The 15,806-nt window shown below is 35.8% G+C and overlaps 1 protein-coding gene across 1 annotated transcript in view; it reads left to right on the forward strand.

The window, feature by feature from the left end:
* Positions 1–15,806, forward strand: part of ATP8B4 (ATPase phospholipid transporting 8B4 (putative)) — a 208,033-nt gene that overhangs the window by 127,620 nt on the left and 64,607 nt on the right. Inside the window, 4 exon segments of the mRNA XM_008705952.2 lie at positions 1–160; positions 3,601–3,644; positions 7,711–7,876; positions 15,113–15,301. The exon segment at positions 1–160 is cut by the window's left edge and continues 6 nt beyond it. Coding sequence (XP_008704174.2) covers positions 1–160; positions 3,601–3,644; positions 7,711–7,876; positions 15,113–15,301 — 559 coding nt within the window.

The following is a 15,806-nucleotide window of genomic DNA, read 5'->3' on the forward strand; positions in this document are numbered from 1 at the left end:
AAGATGTATTACTCTGGAAAATCTACACCCGCTGAAGCTCGGACGACCACTCTCAATGAGGAACTGGGCCAGATTGAATACGTTTTCTCCGACAAAACAGGCACCCTCACTCAAAACATCATGACTTTCAAAAAATGTTCCATTAATGGGAAAATCTATGGTAAGGGAAACAGTTCCTCTTTCTTACTGATATTGTCAGCGGTCCTTAAAAACATAAGCAACTCTATTTTTTAAAACAAAACCGTTTATTGCTGGCTTATTCATATGGACACCACCAGCCTCTAACATAGTGCTCGGCGTAGAACAGTCACTAAACATTTGTTCAATGAATGTTGAATAATTTAGACGAAACTTTGCAATTGTTACCATTCAGGGGTAGAGATGGGGGTTAGATATGATACTGTCTGAGATTCCTTCTGGTGCTTTGTGTGACTGTGCTCTGTGGTGCTTAATAGACCCATATCCCAGGGAGGACAAGTTCTTGGTGACTTGATTTAGCTCAGTAAAAGCAGTGTTTCATACTTGCTTCCTAACACCCCTGAAATTGAGGTTAGGGCCTGTATTTGTAAGAATTTACAGTCCATTCCTAAGAATTCACATTGCACAGGGTTGCTCTGAGGGGCCAGACAAGCTATTTCATGAATATCCAATTCCTCTTTGTATGCTTTGGTCAGGACACCTGCTCTGTATTAGGATTCCATTTACGTGTGATGCTTGTCACCCTGATTTTGGCCGGTTAGCAGACAGTTCTTCTGCTGAAAGCATGGGAGCTCAGTGGAAGGCTTCTGTTGGGTGTCTTTGGGTTCCTGATGCCCCTTCACTGGACTCTGAGTGCCCAGCTTTTCAGTACAGAAATCTCAAGAAGAAAAATCCGAGAAGGAGAGGAAAAACTTCCCTTTGTCCCCTGATGAGAAGCTTCACACATTGCCAAATATTTTATAGTAAGATTTGACTTTGAACAAAATTAAGAAATACAAGAATTTGGGGCGCCTGGGTGGCACAGCGGTTAAGCGTCTGCCTTCGGCTCAGGGCGTGATCCCGGCGTTGTGGGATCGAGCCCCACATCGGGCTCCTCCGCTGGGAGCCTGCTTCTTCCTCTCCCACTCCCCCTGCTTGTGTTCCCTCTCTCGCTGGCTATCTCTATCTCTGTCGAGTAAATAAATAAGAAATCTTAAAAAAAAAAGAAATACAAGAATTTGATTTTTATACTCTCCTGCCTGTTGACCTCCCTTTGCTACCCCCCACCCCTATAACCCACCTCTCCTCTGCTCCTCCTCCCCCCTTTCTGGGCAAAAACCAGGTAATTCTCCACCTGGACTTCCATAAGCCCTTAGTTACATTGTGAATTTCTCATATCACTATTATAATAACTGGTAGATAAAATAGAGCCGTTCCGTAAAATTTTTCTTTTGACAGTATTTTCAGAGGCTCTCTAAGAATACTGGCTAAACCCAAAGAGTAGTTTAAATGGGAAAATTTTAGAGTATTAGAGATATTTTTAATTTGGAGGATCTTTTGCATTTTTTTTTTTTGCCATGGCACATATTGATAATAACATAATAATGATAATATCACTTCTAGGGAATGATACTAAGTAAATTATCAGACATGTGAACCAGTATTTATTTGTAGAGATGTTTGTCATAGTGCTATTTTTAACAAAGGCCCATGATTTTCACAAAGTATATATAGTCCAAGATCGTTGCAAATTTCCAAATCCCATGATGGCTTGTAATTTCCCTACCAAAATGCAGAGCCGAAATATTTAACGAACCTCTTTAGACCCTTAATTTATATACCATTATAATTTATAATGCATTTTTGATGTCATTAAAATATATTCTTACTAAAGCACTCACAGAATGTTTAAGAATCAACTTTTTCTTGTTTTCCTATCAGCTGGTCTTGTTTATATCATAGATCCAGTCTTGGGAAAATTTGGCCTTCTACTCTGATTTATCTAAATCTATTCTCTAGCTCAGAACTTTTATTTTCTTCGACTTCTTTAACTTTTCTTCACTTCCATCACTTTTGTAAGCGTGCTTCCTTTGGGGGGGATTTTACAGGAAGGCACAGCTTTGTTTCGTTTTTATCAGTTATGAGTTACTGCCTATGACACAATGACTGGAGCCTAACCACAGTGAGTTTGAGATTTAAATTCCAGGAGCAGGGCGAGTTTCATTCACTGGCTCCGGGACACCACCCACGCAGCAGTGACACAGCGGTCCAGATTTAGACCAGTGCTCCAGAAAAACAGCAAATACCGATTCATCAGTGAAAGGAGAGAGACGGGGGTTCAAAAACATACTAGGCTGACTTTTTAGCCTCAGTTAACTTCCCATGGATTTCTGTTCTTGGGTTCCCTCACCCGTAGAACAGGAGTGAAAATCTTCATCTTGCAAGTTTTTTTTTTTTTAAGATTTTATTTATTTATGTGACAGAGAGACAGCCAGCGAGAGAGGGAACACAAGCAGGGGGAGTGGAAGAGGAAGAAGCAGGCTCCCAGCAGAGGAGCCCGATGTGGGACTCGATCCCGGAACGCTGGGATCACGCCCTGAGCCGAAGGCAGACGCTTAACGACTGCACTACCCAGGCGCCCCTCAAGTTTGTTATGAAGATGACGGGTACTACAGTTGCCTGGCACGGGATTTACGCAAGGAACTCTTATTATCCTTGCAAGAAATAGAGTCTTGGCAAATGGCATTATATCTTCAAATGCTAAGCAAAAATTTAAAGCTTCCGAAGAGGTGAAAGCTAAAATAAATTATTCTGTGTAGCTATTAGACAACCATTCAAAATTAGATTCACAAAGAACTTTTAATGACCAGAGAAATTCTCACACTTGGGTTAAAAACAGCAGGAACCAGACATTTTTGAACTCTGTGAAAAATATATGTATATATACCCACAGACACACACAGACACAATCAACATGAAAGAAACTCTATATAAATACTGGTTATCCCTGGGGGTGGGACTATTAGTAATTTTTATTTCCTGCTCTAAACATCTTGTATTTCCCAATTTATCTATAATAAGCATATGTTGGCTTTATACTAAGAAAAGTTATTTTTAAAGATTTGGCACAGACTTGGCTATGCTTTCCGACTGCTGGGGGCACGGACACTGTTTAACATTTACATGTAATTTGAACTCGATACTACACAGCTGTATCTGGCCCAAAACAAGATGGAGGTGTACTCACCAAGCTCTAGCATTGGTGAGAATTGGTCTGTCTAGGATGTCATTTTTGAATGCCCCCAATAGTGGGCATAAAGGGGAAAACAAAAATTTGCCTCTGGCAAACATCATAGATAATGTGATAGCAGAATGATAAAATTTACAGAAGAACATGATTGTGAGCTTCTATCTTGTTTTAATGCATACTGCCTTTTAGTTCCATCTTGGGCAAACCTGAGTCTTTCTCTGGGTTAATCACTATGTCTAGGCTTACAGTTTGAAACCGCTTCAAAAAAGTCTTCATTTGAACTCATAATGCCATCTAGTAATGGTGCTTTAGTAAGTGTATTCCAGAAAACTCAATGTCTAAATCTAGTTTTAATTTCATTTATTACTAATTCTTAATTTTTGTCTTGGCAGGTGAAGTTCGTGATGACATGGGTCAGAAAACAGATATAACTAAGGTGTGGAGGTGATAAATTTCATTCTTTTAATTTCAAATTGTACATGTGTTTTTAAAATGTTGAGTTCCTGGAAGACTGATTTCCAATGTGACCAGATGAAATATTTAATACATAACTTAAAAAAAATAGATTCATATGGTTCAGAATCCCTTCTGTTGAGGTCCCTCAACCACAGAGTTTTCTCTGTTTTTATATTCTTTGAGAGAGATTTCTGTGTAGACAAGGAAGTATTTTTCTCCACTTTGTACATAGATGGTAGCATACTATCGATACTTTTCTTAATTTTCTTTCTCAATGACATATTCGAGATCTTTCTAGATTAGTGGAGTTGGAAATGGACTTGCTAAATCAAAAGGTATGTGCATTTATAATCGATAAATATTGCCCTTGTCTTTTTTAAAATTCTTACCTATTTACCCTGCCGCAAGCAACGCACAGAGTGCTTTTCACCTCCCTACCAACACAATGTTTTGTCAGAGTTTTTGATATTTGACAAGACTATGTGAAATGATATCTCAATATGGTTCTAGTTCTAACTTATGAGTGAGGTTAGACATCTTTATATTTTTAATAGTTTATTGTATTTCATCTTCACTCATTTTTCTATTGGTTTGTCATCCATCTGTGGTTTCTGTAAGTAAATGTCACTTGTGTTAAGCTGTTTTCTCGGCGTGCTGCTAGATTCTGTTTGCTAATGCTTTATTTAGGTATGTGTCTGTGGGTTTGTGAGTCACATCAGTCTTCACTGGTTTTGGGGGACAGTAATGTCTGTTTTGCTACCAATGTTATATTTACTTTAGAAAGAGAATAATTTTTCTTATTTTTCCTTATTTTTGTATTCCATGGGACAGTTTATATAACATCGAAATGATCTGTGCCTTAAAGTTGAGTAAAGAAGTCTCTTATGATGCTTTTGATTTTCTCTTTGTGGCTATTTAAAAAAAATCATTTATTTTTGTTTGTCTTTTTCCTTTTCTATCTTGAGTACATTATGAAATTGCCTCCTTCTTCCACAGAAAAAGTGTAGCTTTGGGTTTTATCTATTATTTGTATATATTTTCCTGTGTTTTAATCAATAGTCTCTGCTTTTATCTTTATTAATGCTTTCTTTCTTAAGTTTCTTTTTTTCTTTTTCTAACTTCATACTTGATGCTTAACTTATTAATTTCATTTTTCCTTTTTTATATACAAATATTTATAGTTCTTAATTTTTCTCTGAATACTTCTTTAATTTTATCATGTAGATTTGGCCTGTAGTTTATTAAACTAATTTTATTTTTTATCATAACAATCTGAATATCCACATTGAAACACAGGTTTTTAAGGAAGAGTTTTAAAATTCCCAAGTGATAGCGGTTTCCCCCCTAATTTTATTGCGCTTTTAATAAAAGAACAGATTTGTATTGTTTCTACTTCTTGGAATTTATTGAGGTTCTCTTTGCGAGTTAATACAGTCAATTGTTGTCAATGTTCCAGGCTTCTTAAAAAGAAAGCATATGTATATTTTGATTTCAAGATATAAAGTTAGCTAGATGTCAGTCCTACCTTGTAAATTATATTATTTAGGTCTTCTATTTCATTATTATCTTTTAGCTTTATCACCTATTAGCATAAAAGAGGGTAATTAAAGTATTTTAAAAAAACTCTTTCTCTATATGTAACTCTTATATAGCCTGAAATCTTTGTTTTACAAGTATTGATGATACTTCAGGGTAAACTGGTATTCGCAGTGGTTACATTTTTACTGTGAATTGCACAATTTAACATTAAAACTGCTCTCCTTTGACTCATTTAATTCTTCTGGGCCTGAATTCAACCTTATTTGCTGTTAATGTCACGTCTCCTGGTTTCTTTTCGTTTGCATGTGCCCACCAGTTATTTTCTGTGTTACTGGATGAGTTTATGTGCGTCTCGTGTACAGCATAGGATTGGAGTTTGCTTTGCATTCCAGTCTCTTAATAACTGAGTTTGGGCCATCTACATAGGGCTCGATATTGTCTTAGTTATAATATTTTAGGTTGTACTTTGTGTCCAACAATAACAGACTTTGTGTTTGATAATTCCTTATATGGATTCTTTATTCTGTATGTATGCATGTCTTATAATGTTTAGAAATATTAGGAAAGGATTTCATTATTTTTCTACCATATACTTTCGAGAGTTTATATAATATTAATATTTTTTAGGCAGCATTTATTAATTTCCTAATATGAACAATGATGAAATTATATTTCTTTTTCTTTCCCTCATGTTTTCCTATTTTTACATATTATATTTTTATATTTTTCTTTATCCTAAATATATATAGATTTTTTTTAGTTGATTTGAAACTTTAAATGATTCCATCTTGACCTTCAAATAACAAAATGAGGAAATCCATATCTTCCAATTTTTTAGCTGTCTTTTCATCTTGCATAGTCAAAGTATACAATACATACATTTTGTTTTGCCATCTTTATCTCTCTATTTCTTTTAGACTTAGTCCTTCAGTTAACTAACTAGTTCTTGACTAATGATTTTTCTAGTTAACTCTTATTTGGATGAAGTTCATCCTCTAGTTTCAAGAAGCGTTCATAACAAACATGAACTATATACTGACTTTATGCTCGAATGATAGCTTGGTTGGCCATAATCTCTTTGCGTCACAGTTTCTTTCCTGGGAATTTCAGGGAAGTCTAAGGCCAGTGTGTGTTTTACTCCTTATTAGCAAGTTGATCATTTTTTCCCCTAATGCAGTTGTTTCCGAAATTTCTTACATGAACAAAACAATCTATGATTAAATAGGTCTCTATGATTCTGGGATAAGCACAACTGAGTGTTCCGTATGCAGGTCTTCTCATATACTTGGATATGATATAAAATATTCTGTAGTTTCCAAGAACAAGTATCTATTAAAAGTATTTTTCTATCAACTGTTTTTTGCAAAGATATTATCATAGGATTAGTGCTTTGAGTAATAAACTTTTAGAAGTACATTTTGTGTTTTCCAGAAGTCAGGGATCTTATTTACTATGGAATCATTTTCCACTATTTTGTTCTACCCTGTTTCTTTTATCATGTTTTTCTTTTTTTACTCAACACATTTTTAAGTGTACAGTAAACTGTTACTAACAATACTCATGATGTTGCATGACAGATCTCTAGAACTTTCTCACTTTGCATGACGGAAACGCTATTCTCATTCAACAGCTACTCCTCATTTCCCCATTCCTCCAGCCGCTGGAAACAACCATTCCACTTTCTGTTTCTTTGAGTTTAACTATTTTATTACCTCATATAAGTGGAATCATGCAGTAGTTGTTCTTTTGTAACTGACTTATTTCACTTAAACATGTGCCTTCAAGGTTCATTCATGTTGTGGCTTAAAGAGAGGATTCTCTTCTTTCTTTATGGCTAGATAATATTCCATTGTATCTGTATACCACATATTCTTTATTCATTCATTTCCTGATGGATATTTATGTTGTTTGTACCTCTTGGCTATTATAAATGATGCTGTAATGAACATGTGAGTGCAAATATCTCTTCAAGATCCCAATTTTAGTCCTATCATTATATTATGCAGTATCTCCAGAGAGATCTGAGAAAGTACTCTGTAATAAAACACATTAATATTTTTGCATTGAAAAATTTTAATTCATAGTAAGTGGACTAAAAAAAGTCTATAATTAGACACATACCATTCTAGGTCAGATATTGCTGCCAGTATGAATTCAAGTCAGGTCAGGTTTTGCCATTGAGTAGGTTTAGAAAAAAACTTATCATTTTAAGGGCTTCTTTGTATGTTGGAGTTGCAATAAGAATTTGAGGATCTGTACAGCCATTGGATTTTTTTTTTCCTTATGCTTTTGGAAGGGTCACTGCTTTGGTGCTTGGCTCTGAAATGAGAAGATAATATTTAACAGTAATGAGGAAACAGAAAGCCATTGTATTGCCAGATGTTTCAGGCTGAAAAATCATACAAGCACTAAAAATACGTAGAGGAAGTGTTTTTGAATTTTAAAAGATTATTGTTGGAAGGAGGTGTATAGTTGTGTTTTTTTTTTTTCCTATTGTTCTCCTACAGAAAAATGAGCCTGTGGATTTCTCAGTCAATCCCCAAGCAGATAGAACATTTCAGTTCTTTGACCACCGTCTGATGGAATCTGTTAAACTGGGGGATTCCAAAGTGTATGAATTTCTTAGGTTACTTGCCCTTTGCCACACCGTAATGTCGGAGGAAAATAGTGCCGGTAAGTACAAAGCAGTGGTGAGCCTTGCTTTTGAAATCAGAAATGATACTTTAAAATATTTGGGATTAGAAGGATGTTCTAATTAAAAGTATACATTGCGTAAGGGGTCTACCTATCACCAGCTTTTCTTATTTATTTATATCCTGAGTGTTTTCCAAAACTTATGGAGAGACTGAAAAGGAGAGAGAAGGAATAGGAGTACTGGAAAGGTGAGGGTCCAAATGTGAGAGTACAAGGGGATGGAATCGTTCTTAGGATCGAGCACCATATTTGTCAGCTTCCTGGTAGCCAGCGCGAGTAGGAAAAGAACAGTTGAGGTGTTTACTCTTGTCGTTAACACAACATCTAGGAGATGCAGGTCATGATAAGGCAGATTGAATGAAGTAATGGGGTAGATTGATAGGGTGTTCTTAGTCCCCATCATGAGCAAGTCCTCACACTATGAAGGTGGTTGTTTAGGGCTCAGAGTTCACAGAACAGAACAAAATCAGCCGGGCCACTTTAATACTGAAGTGATGAGGCAGGTAGATTACGGTAAAGTCAATCAGCTTCTTGCTCCAATTGAGCCCAGTCTAGTCCATTTACAAGTTTTCTTTCTTTCTGCTACCAGTGAGTGAGTGGAACATTACCACCTAGTAATTTCAACTTCAGAGTGAAATATATAAAGACTTTTGACTGTATATATGTATACACGTATGTCGTATGTATGTGTGGGTGTGTGTACGTACATACGTACACTTGTATATGTTTTCTATTTTCTTTATTTTTTTTCCTTCTTGTGATTACATTCAAGTCACCGTTTTGTCCGCCATGATGCTGGACTAACCCATTCCCCCCAGTTTTAATTGCTGTGAGGATTTACATAATTATATTTATGACTCAAACTGATCTTTATAATTCTAAGGCCAATGACTAATTATACTTTTATCTGAGGATATCACAGCGCTTTTAAGTAAAGCATTTTTTTTATCTTTGCCTTTGAGTTTATTTCATTTCCAAAACTGTTTTTATTTTAATAGCAATCTGTTTTTATTTTAATGTTATATACCTTCTTAGAGCTCTTTGAGGATCTTAATTATTCTTTTTTTTTTTTAAGATTTTATTTATTTATTTGACAGAGATAAGACAGCCAGCAAGAGAGGGAACACAAGCAGGGGGAGTGGGAGAGGAAGAAGCAGGCTCACAGCAGAGGAGCCTGATGTGGGGCTCGATCCCATAACGCCGGGATCACGCCCTGAGCCGAAGGCAGACGCTTAACTGCTGTGCCACCCAGGCGCCCCGATCTTAATTATTCTTAATTTGAAATTTTCTTTGGTTTTCTCTATGATTTTTCATTTTGTAGAATGTTGTTTTTTGAATTCTGTGTCTAATTTTTATATTGTTCTCCAATGTTTGATGACTTGTGGTTGCCTGTTCTTATTTGTATTTGCAAATCCCTGTTTGTCCCTTGGTGAATGTAAGTTCTGATGACAGTGGCCAACCTCCCCAGATTGTGGGGGAGAGATAGAACACACAGCTCATCTTCTGGGGGTGGGGTTCCTCCCTCTCCAGGAATCCATGTGGTATCTGGGCTGAACTATTTTATTTTTTTCAGCTCTAGTGCTAGGAGTCTGTGGCAAAGCCCTCACTTACGACAGAGTTGTACTTAAGGCCTGGCCTGGAAGGAAATGTCAGTCACGGTGTTCCTTCCCTCATTTTCTCTCTCATTCTTGTGGAATTCTGAAGCGACTCAGGCCCTTCTCAGTTTTGGTCTCTAGCTACAGCATTCAAATGTTCGAGGTTTCCTTAAGTGGATTGTACACTTCGTGTAGAACTTTTTCAAGGTTTTTTTCTGAAGGCAACTGTCACTGAAACCTATTCAGAATAAGGTGGCCGAAGGAGGAGCTCAATGGGCTGGAGTGCTGAGGGGAATTCTTCAACCAGTTTTACTAATGGTGTCCCTAAGAGCACTTCTTTTCTCATTTGCTTACTCTGAGTCTGGAGAAACTTTGGGGGATTTCTCTTACCTCTGTATTCATTTTCCTTTTGCAAGTGCTTTAAGCTGTGTTTTTCTCTCACTTCTTCAGTGGTCCAAGTCTACTTCTGATCTTGCAAATTCCTAGTTTACTAGATACCATTCATTCTTTTCTAGTACCATTAAAAAAATGTTTTTTATAATGTGATACAATTAAATGCAATAAAACACACAGATCTTAAGTTTGATGAGTTTTGACAATTATATACACACATCTAACCCCCAACCCCAACAGGGTATAAATCTCTTCTATAACTCCAGACACATTACTCCTGTCCCTTTTCAGTCCACAATCCCAACCCCTGCCCAGCCAACTACTGTTGTGATTTCTATCATCAGAGATGAATTTTTACTGTTTTTATACTTCATATAAATGGAATCATAGAATATATATTCTTTTGTGTCTGACTTCTTTCACACACTGTGATTTTTTAAAAGATCGATTTATGCATTTTTTAGACAGAGAGTGCAAGCAAGGGGAGGGACAGAGGGAAAGGGGGAGAGAGAATCTCAAGCAGCCTCCACTGTGAGCACAGAGCCTGACACAGGGCTCAATCTCACTGCTCTGACCGAGATCAGGACCTGAGCCGAAACCAAGAGTTGGGCGCTTAACCGCCTGAGGCACCCAGATGCCCCTCACACGATGTAATGTTTTGTCACTTATCCATGTTGTTGTATTAATAGTTCATTCTTTTTTATTGCTGAGTTCTATTACATTGTGCGAGTGTACCATAATTTTCTAGTCCTCTGTTCGTGCACAGCTTTGGGCCATTAAGAATAAAGCTGCCATAAACATTTTTATGTCTTTAAAAAATATTTAACAAATTTGTTTCTGGTAAACACTTAGGAATAGAAATTGTAAGATCATAGTATATGTCTAACTTTATAAGAAACTGCCCAACTAATTTTCAAAAAAGGTTGTATCATTTTACAAATCCCACCATCAGCATATGAGAGTTCTAGTACCTTGACATTCTTGCCACCATTTAGTATCATCATTCTTAAATTTTACCCATCCTAATGGGTATTGGCTAATATCCTGCCATATAAAGGTATTTTGAAGTGAAGAGAGGTAGATGTATATATTCTTTAAACTATTTCTATCTCTTGCTTTAAGATATGAAATTCTAAGTGAAGGATTACATCACTGAGTAGGGGGAGATTATTTTGCTCTCCTTTTAAGTCTTTAATTACAGGATTGATAGCTTAAATCCATATGTTAAAGTACCTTGAAGAACAAAGTTTTCTTATATGTGTTACTTATGGAAAAGACTAGAACCCAAATCTAATAAAATTTATGATTGTATAATTTATAGTTGAAGCTATCCCTTTTATTTTAAATGTATGCTGTTTCATGGAGAAGTCATTTGGGGAAGTTGACATTTTCATTTCCTTCTCCAGGATGAAATTTTAGAAGGAGGAAAGTGGAAAGTACAAGAGCTCTTAATAGGATTTTTTTTTTTCTGTTTTAGTGTATTACAATTAAAGAGATAAAAAACTTTAGAATGTTTTTTTCTTATTGCCTCATTATATCAATCCTTTAGAATTTGTTGAGTCTTGCTTTATAGCCTGCTATGTATTCAGTTTCCGTAAATGTTTCGTGTGGGCTTGAAAGGAATGTACATTCTACGGTTATTCGGTCCTGGGTTCTAAATGTATCCACGAGATAATGTGTGGTAATTGTTCAATCTTCTGCCTCTCTCTGGGTTATTTTGAGTATTTGATTTCACAATTAATGAATATGTTAAAATCATCGACTCTAATGGTACATTTGTCTATTTGTATTTGTAGCTATGTCAGTGTTCGCTTTTTATGTTTTAAGGTCATGTTATTACTCGTTTAAACTTATGTCTCCTTAAATTAAACTTGTATCCATATACGTTGATCCCCTTTATCTCTAGTAGTATTTTTATCTCAGCTTATTTTGGCTGATACGAATACAGTTATAGATGTTTTGCTTTTGTTAGTATTTGCACTGTTAATCTTTTGCTACTATTTCCTGCCAGTCTACCTGTCCATCTTTTCTTTGTGTTGTAGACACATCTTTTGTGAATGGCATAATTTTTGACATTTAAAAAAAATATTTAGTTTGACAGAACTAAAGATTAAGCACAACATTTAGCCCATTACCTTTATTGATTATTGTTTTGTTCAAAAGAAGTCTTGGGCTTTGATAAGCTCATTATGCTAAAATTTCTGGGCTAACCACTAAAATACAAAATAAGGATTCCAAAGCAGCAGAAGTAAAAATGGAATAAATCCATAAGAGGGAGAAAAGAAGAAGAAGAAGAAGAAGAAGAAGAAGAAGAAGAAGAAGAGATTAAGACAAAAGATGGGGCAAATATAAAATACAAAATAAAACGGTAGAAATAAACTAAATATACCAATAATTATATATTAAATACTTTAGAACCCCTCGGCACTAATCAACCCTATAGGAAGACTTATATAATCCTCTTGCCATGTATTTTCTTTTTTAATCCCACAAGATGTTTTTATCGTTTTTATAGTCAGTGTTTCCTTAGATTTATCCTCTATACTTACTGATTTCTATGTTCTTTAATGCTTGTCCCATCTCTCATCTTCTGTTGACATAAAGTGTATTCTTTAGAATTTGTTAGGGAGAACCTCCTGGTAGTAAACTTTCAAACTTTGTTTGAAAAACAACTTTATTTCATTCTTATTCTTGAAGATCTTGCTGTGTGCAGAAATTTAAGGTGACAATTTTCTCTGAACACACTGAAGGTATTCCAGCATATCCCGCTACTACTTCTGTTACTGTATAGTCCGCTCTCAGTCCAGCTGCCAAACTGAAGGTCATCAGTCTTCTCTCCGTGGCTACTTTTAGGATTTCTCCTTCCATGTTCTCACTATAAGGTGTGGCTTTTTGTAAAATTTGTATTGCTTGGAATTCACTGAGGTTCTTGAATCTGGAGAATGTCATCTCTCATTACTTCTGGAGTTTCATTGGCCATGTATTTCTTCCAGTATTGCCTCTGACTCATTTTCCCCTCTCAGATGTTCAGGGTCAGGTATTTTCACTCTGTTCTCTATGTCTTTTAAGAAGTCTCTCATTTTTCCCTTTCTCTGTCTCTTTGGGATATATCCTGGCATTTTCTCCCATTCCCCCCCACCCCTCAGTACACTACTTCTTTCTCTAGTAGTATCTAATTTGTTGCTTTTAATTTTTAATTTCTATAAGGTTTTTTGTTCTTTATCAAATCTGCTTAATTTTTTGCCTCTTTCAGTTTTTGAAATCTATTAAGTAGTTACGTGTGCTATTTCTAATAATTCCAAAATCTGATGTTTTTGCAGATCTTATTCTTTCTGTTCTTTCTGTCGGTTCTCATTGTGTCTTGTTTATTGGGATTTTAATGACTTTTCACTGTGAGATGACCATTTTACTTGGAAGTTTATTTTTAGAAATCCTTTGGGTCCTAAGGTGAAGGTTGGTTCCTTCGGAAGGACTTGCTTTGCTTCTGTCTGTGTTCTAACACGGGAACATATTAAACTATCAACATATCAAATTTTCAGTTTGATTTTTTTTCAAGCCACTTAGATATTATGAATTTAGGGTGCAAATATGTGTGTACCGCCAGAGGCTGGAAACCAATGATCGAGTTCTCCAGGTTCAGAAAATGCCCTCAAGGCAAAAGCTGGCTACAGTCTTCTTTTATTCATTTTATTTTTTTTTTTCCCCTCAGTCTTTGACCTGAACAATTCTTGTTTTCTTGCCAGTACATCTTTCATGAACATGTTTTAAAAATCAAAATGTTTTATATAGAATCTGTAGTTGTTTGTAGCAGAGAAGTTGGTCCTGGCACCTAGCTTACCATGTTGCCAGAAGTGGAAGTTACGTCATTTCATAGGTAAATCAAGTAATTGCTTTAATTCTTTTCCCTTTTTGAGTTTCAAAATTAATTTATGCCTACTGAATAAGGGAAAAACCACACAATACAAAGTTTATAAAGGCAAAGCTAATAATTTCTTCCATGAACTCTTCCAGTCTCACCCCTACAGTGGTAACCAATGATGATAACATTTGGTGTGCATTTCACCTTTCCACTTGTGCATGCATATATATACATATATAAAATTAGGTGATTTATTTGTTTTGATGAAAAGGAATCATACACATTATTATGCAGTTCATTTTTTTAAGAATTTATCTTGGGCATTACTATAAGTCAGTAAATATGAATATAGCTCTGCCTACTTTTTCTAATGTATTTTTACAAAGATAATAAAATTTTATATAGAAGGTTTTACCTTATACATGCTGTATTTTTATGGCTTTTTGGTTTTTGTCTTGTTTTGATTTTTTGGTCTCATTTCATTCTTTTTCTTTCTTCTCCCCTCTTACTCCCAGCCTTTCACAATGTCAGGCACAAGGAATGAACACGGCAGTCTGATTTCTTACAATTCAAGGGTTTCTTGTATGAGTTCTCATAAAATGGTCATTAGTAGCAGACTGAAGTGGAATTTGGAATACCTGCTCCATTACTCTTTGGCTGTGTGATTTTGCAAGAATCATATAACCTCTGTAGTCAAGGGTCAGCGGTATAAAATGGAAATAATAATTTTAATCATCCCTACCTCAAGGCTTTCCATGAGGATTATGTGAGTTAATACATATTGTTTTAGTTTGTGAAACTTCCACTGCACATCTCTAGTCACTGAAAATACAAAGATACAGACTCTGACCTGAGAAACTTTTAGCATTGTGGAAAGGGAAATGCAGAAATGGGTATTTTCGGGGCACCTGGGTAGCGCAGGCGTTAAGCGTCTGTCTTCGGCTTAGGGCGTGATTCCGGCGTTTCGGAATCGAGTCCAGCATCGGGCTCCTCCGCTGGGAGCCTGCTTCTTCCTCTCCCACTCCCCCTGCTTGTGTTCCCTCTCTCGCTGGCTATCTCTCTGTCACATAAATAAATAAAATCTTAAAAAAAAAAAAAAAGAAATGGGTATTTTCATATAAGATGATGAGGGCTTTGGTGATGGTATGCATGGTGTCCTGCAGTATCCCGCAGGACAGACATTTGGTCCAACTGGTTGGCACGTAGAAAAGTTGTGATTTCTGGATTCTAACACTTGAGTTTGATGTAATAGAATGAGTTGGCATTAGTATTGGCATTCTGTGAATGTTAATGATTATTCTCAGTATTAATGCATTTATTTCTTTTCCTTTTTTGTTTAATAAAAAAAATAGTTTCTTTTCCTTTTAGGACAGCTGATTTACCAAGTTCAGTCACCTGATGAGGGGGCTTTAGTGACTGCTGCAAGAAATTTTGGGTTCATTTTTAAGTCTCGAACCCCAGAGACAATAACAGTAGAAGAATTGGGAACACTGGTTACTTACCAACTGCTTGCCTTCTTGGACTTCAACAATATCAGAAAGAGGATGTCTGTCATAGGTACGGCTGGTAGCTGAGAGTGATCTTTTGATAGTGCTGGTTATACTGCTGTTTCTCACGAATGATTTCCCTCTTGGTTCTGTACTGTTATGATTTTTTTGTGTGTGACTTTATAAACTTTTTTCATTTTCAACTCAGCCTTAATACTATAGTGATAAGTAGTGTATAACAAGTGCTTATTAAGTCCAGCACTATGGTACATGACCCTCATGATTTAACTGATTGAACTGTCACAACAACCCTATAAGTTAGGTACTATTTATTATTTTTATGCCCATTTTGAAGATATCAAAACTGAGACTCAGAGAATTAATAGATCCTCAAATACTACTCCTTATGTTTCCTAGAGCTGTTTCCCAGTATAACTGCTTTAGTTAAGGCTCTCATTACTACTTATATTATTGCAGTATCTTCAAAACCGTTTCACCTTAAAATAACACTCTGTGTTGATACCAGGGTATTGTTTCTAAAACATTGGTTTTGCCATCACCTACATAAAATCCTT

This window comes from Ursus maritimus, unplaced genomic scaffold (assembly GCF_017311325.1).
Source record: "Ursus maritimus isolate PB19 unplaced genomic scaffold, ASM1731132v1 scaffold_35, whole genome shotgun sequence".
In the NCBI taxonomy this organism is placed as follows: domain Eukaryota; kingdom Metazoa; phylum Chordata; class Mammalia; order Carnivora; family Ursidae; genus Ursus; species Ursus maritimus.